At 50.3% G+C, this 2701-nt stretch overlaps 1 protein-coding gene across 1 annotated transcript in view; it reads right to left on the reverse strand.

The window, feature by feature from the left end:
- Positions 1-2701, reverse strand: part of LOC101650503 (acyl-coenzyme A thioesterase 1-like) — a 19501-nt gene that overhangs the window by 14477 nt on the left and 2323 nt on the right. The window contains exon 2 of the mRNA XM_030884858.1: positions 2184-2643. Coding sequence (XP_030740718.1) covers positions 2184-2643 — 460 coding nt within the window. The remainder of the gene's footprint in view (positions 1-2183; positions 2644-2701) is intronic.

Below are 2701 nucleotides of genomic sequence, written 5' to 3' on the forward strand. Positions count from 1 at the left end.
GGAAGCGGAATGTGGCATCAGGATTGGTTTGGTGTTCAGCGCTTTCGAGTCCATTCCAACACATAGCAACCCTCCGTACAACAAAAGGAAATACTGTCCAGTCCTGCGCCATTCTCACAATTGTCCTGTTTGAGCTCATTGTTGTATCCACTGTGTCCATCCTTGTCCAGGGCTCTCCTCCTTTTCAATGCCCTAGTGGAAGAAGGCTTATTAACCACTTGTGAAAGGCAGGTGACAACCTTGTTTGCTGAAAGTGAGGAGGACTTGAAGCATTTGCTGATGAAGTTCCAGGACTTCAGCCATCAGTATGGATTATAACTCAGTGTAAAAAAAACCAAAGACAAATTCCTTACAACTGGACCAGTAGGTAACATTATGGTAAAAGGAGAAAAGATGGAAGTTGTCAAGGATTTGGGGGATCTACAATCAATGCTTATGTAAGCACAGTCAGGAGATCAAACACAATGCATTGGGTAAATCTGCTGCATAAGACCTCTTTAAAGTGTTGGAAAGCAAAGATTTTGCTTTCAGTATTAAAGTGTGCCTAACCCACGTTATGGTATTTTCAACCTCCTCATATGCATGTGGTGGAGCCCTGGGCTGCAATCTGCATGGTCGACAGTTCAAAACCTCCAGCAGGTCTGCAGGAGAAAAACTGGACTTAGCTCCCATAAACAGTTACAGTCTAGGAAACCCACAGGAGAGCACCATGAGTCAGCATTGCCTAGAGGACAGTGTTGAGTTTCATATGCATGTGAAAGTCAGACGGTAAATAAGGAAAGCCAAGGAAGAATCGATGTGTTTTAGTTATGGTGCTGGTAAAGAACATTGAAAGTACCCTGAACTACCAAAAGAACAAGTAAATCTGGGAAGAAGGACAATCAGAATGTTCCCTAGAGGCAAGGATGGTGAGACTTCTTACATATTTTGGACATGTCAGGAGAGACCAGTCCCTGGAGAAGGACATCATGCTTGGGAGGGCAGAGGAGCAGTGAAAAGAGGAAGGCTCTCAACAAGATAGTCTGACACAGTGGCTGCAGTGATGGCCTCAAACATGAGAATAGTTGTGAGGATGGCAAGGACTCGGTGGTGTTTTGTTCGGTTGTACACAGGGTCACTAGAAATCAGAACCCACTCGGTGGCACCTAACAATTGTGCCTAAGGATGGATGTGGGGGAGGGGCAGCTACAGTGGTTAAGGCTAGATTCAGACTGAGCCAGTTGTTAAAATATTAATAACTCTAATTATTTCTTGGCTTAATAGATTTTCCAAAAGGTCAGAACTTGGAGCTCAAAGAAATTGACTCACACCCTGATTTTAGTGTCACCTAGCTTGTGTGATTGGGTGGGAACACTTCGGGCCTCATCTTCTTCGTTTATCAACTAAGGACACCGTTCTCTGGGCACTAAGAACTGTTTTCTTATGATGATGAATGTTTCCAAGGCATCTGAGTATGCCAGACCACACACAGCTCATCGTTATCCTAACATTCAGCCTGTATTTAAGTTTACATTACAAGGCTAACTTAGGTCAATTTGGGGCAAAGAAAGATCGACATACATCCATTATTATCAACATAAGTATTTTTAACAAAACATAGACATTTTCATTTGCAAACACACACACTTATACACACACAAAGGTAGTGTAAAAAAATCAGCAGAAAAACTCTGCTTAATAGATAGACAAGCATTCAATACTGGAAAATTTACAGCAGTGCAGTGTTATGCTTGGTGTAGCCAACAAGCAAGCCGTGCATGCAACACAGGAATACTTTCTGAAGTTGGAGGAGGGCTGCTCACAGAAGAGATGTAGTCACGCATTTCCATCCTAGATAACCACTTAGAGCAGTGGTTCTCAACCTGTGGGTCGTGACCCTTTCCCGGGGGTCGCCCGATTCATCACAGTAGCAAAATGACTGTGACGAAGTAGCAACATAAATAATTTTATGGTGGGGGCTGGGGTCACCACCACATGAGGAACTGTATGAAAGGGTCTCGGCATTAGTAAGGTTGAGAGCCACTAACTTAGAGGAAGTCCATGCGTTTGGTGTCTGGGGGAACAATGGAAAGGCATTGTGGACCTCGCCGGTGTTTTCAGGTGACAAAGTCGCTAGCAAAGCAAGCCAGTCAGTGGCCCCGACACTGCGCAGCAAGGCCGTCTGCAGCAGAGGCCTCACGCACCTGGGGGTAGCAGGAAGACGCCCCGCAGGCGGCCCGCGCTCAGCCGGGTGCGGAGCAGCTCCGGGGTGGAGAACCGGCGCTGCAGCTGGGCGGAGGCCAGCGCCGGGCCCGGCTGCGGCACCGTGTCGTGGACGGTCACCTCCACCTTGAGGGGGTTTTTCATCGCGCCCCTCGGCATCTGGCGGAGCCAGGGATTCTCCACGCCCGCTGGCTTGAGGCTCCACAGGAGCCCCATGGGCTCCACGCCCGTGAAGTCGCCGCCCAGGGCCGGGTCCCTGGCCAGGTCCAGCGTCCCGCGGCTGTCCGCCTGGTAGCGCGCGCTCGAGTGGAAGAGGCGGCCTCGGTGGCTGACGGCCGACGCCCGCAGGGTCACCGGCTGCCCGGGGCCCAAGCCCTCCACTCGGATCTCCACGAGCTCGTCTGCCAGCGCGGTCCGGGGCGTGACGGTCAGGGTCGCGGCCTGGTGCGAGGAGAGGGACGCTGTGTGCAGCGATCTCCCCGGCGGGGGTGGGGCGCCG

The sequence above is a fragment of the Echinops telfairi genome, unplaced genomic scaffold (assembly GCF_000313985.2).
Source record: "Echinops telfairi isolate 266 unplaced genomic scaffold, ASM31398v2 ScPeMD7_18;HRSCAF=68, whole genome shotgun sequence".
In the NCBI taxonomy this organism is placed as follows: domain Eukaryota; kingdom Metazoa; phylum Chordata; class Mammalia; order Afrosoricida; family Tenrecidae; genus Echinops; species Echinops telfairi.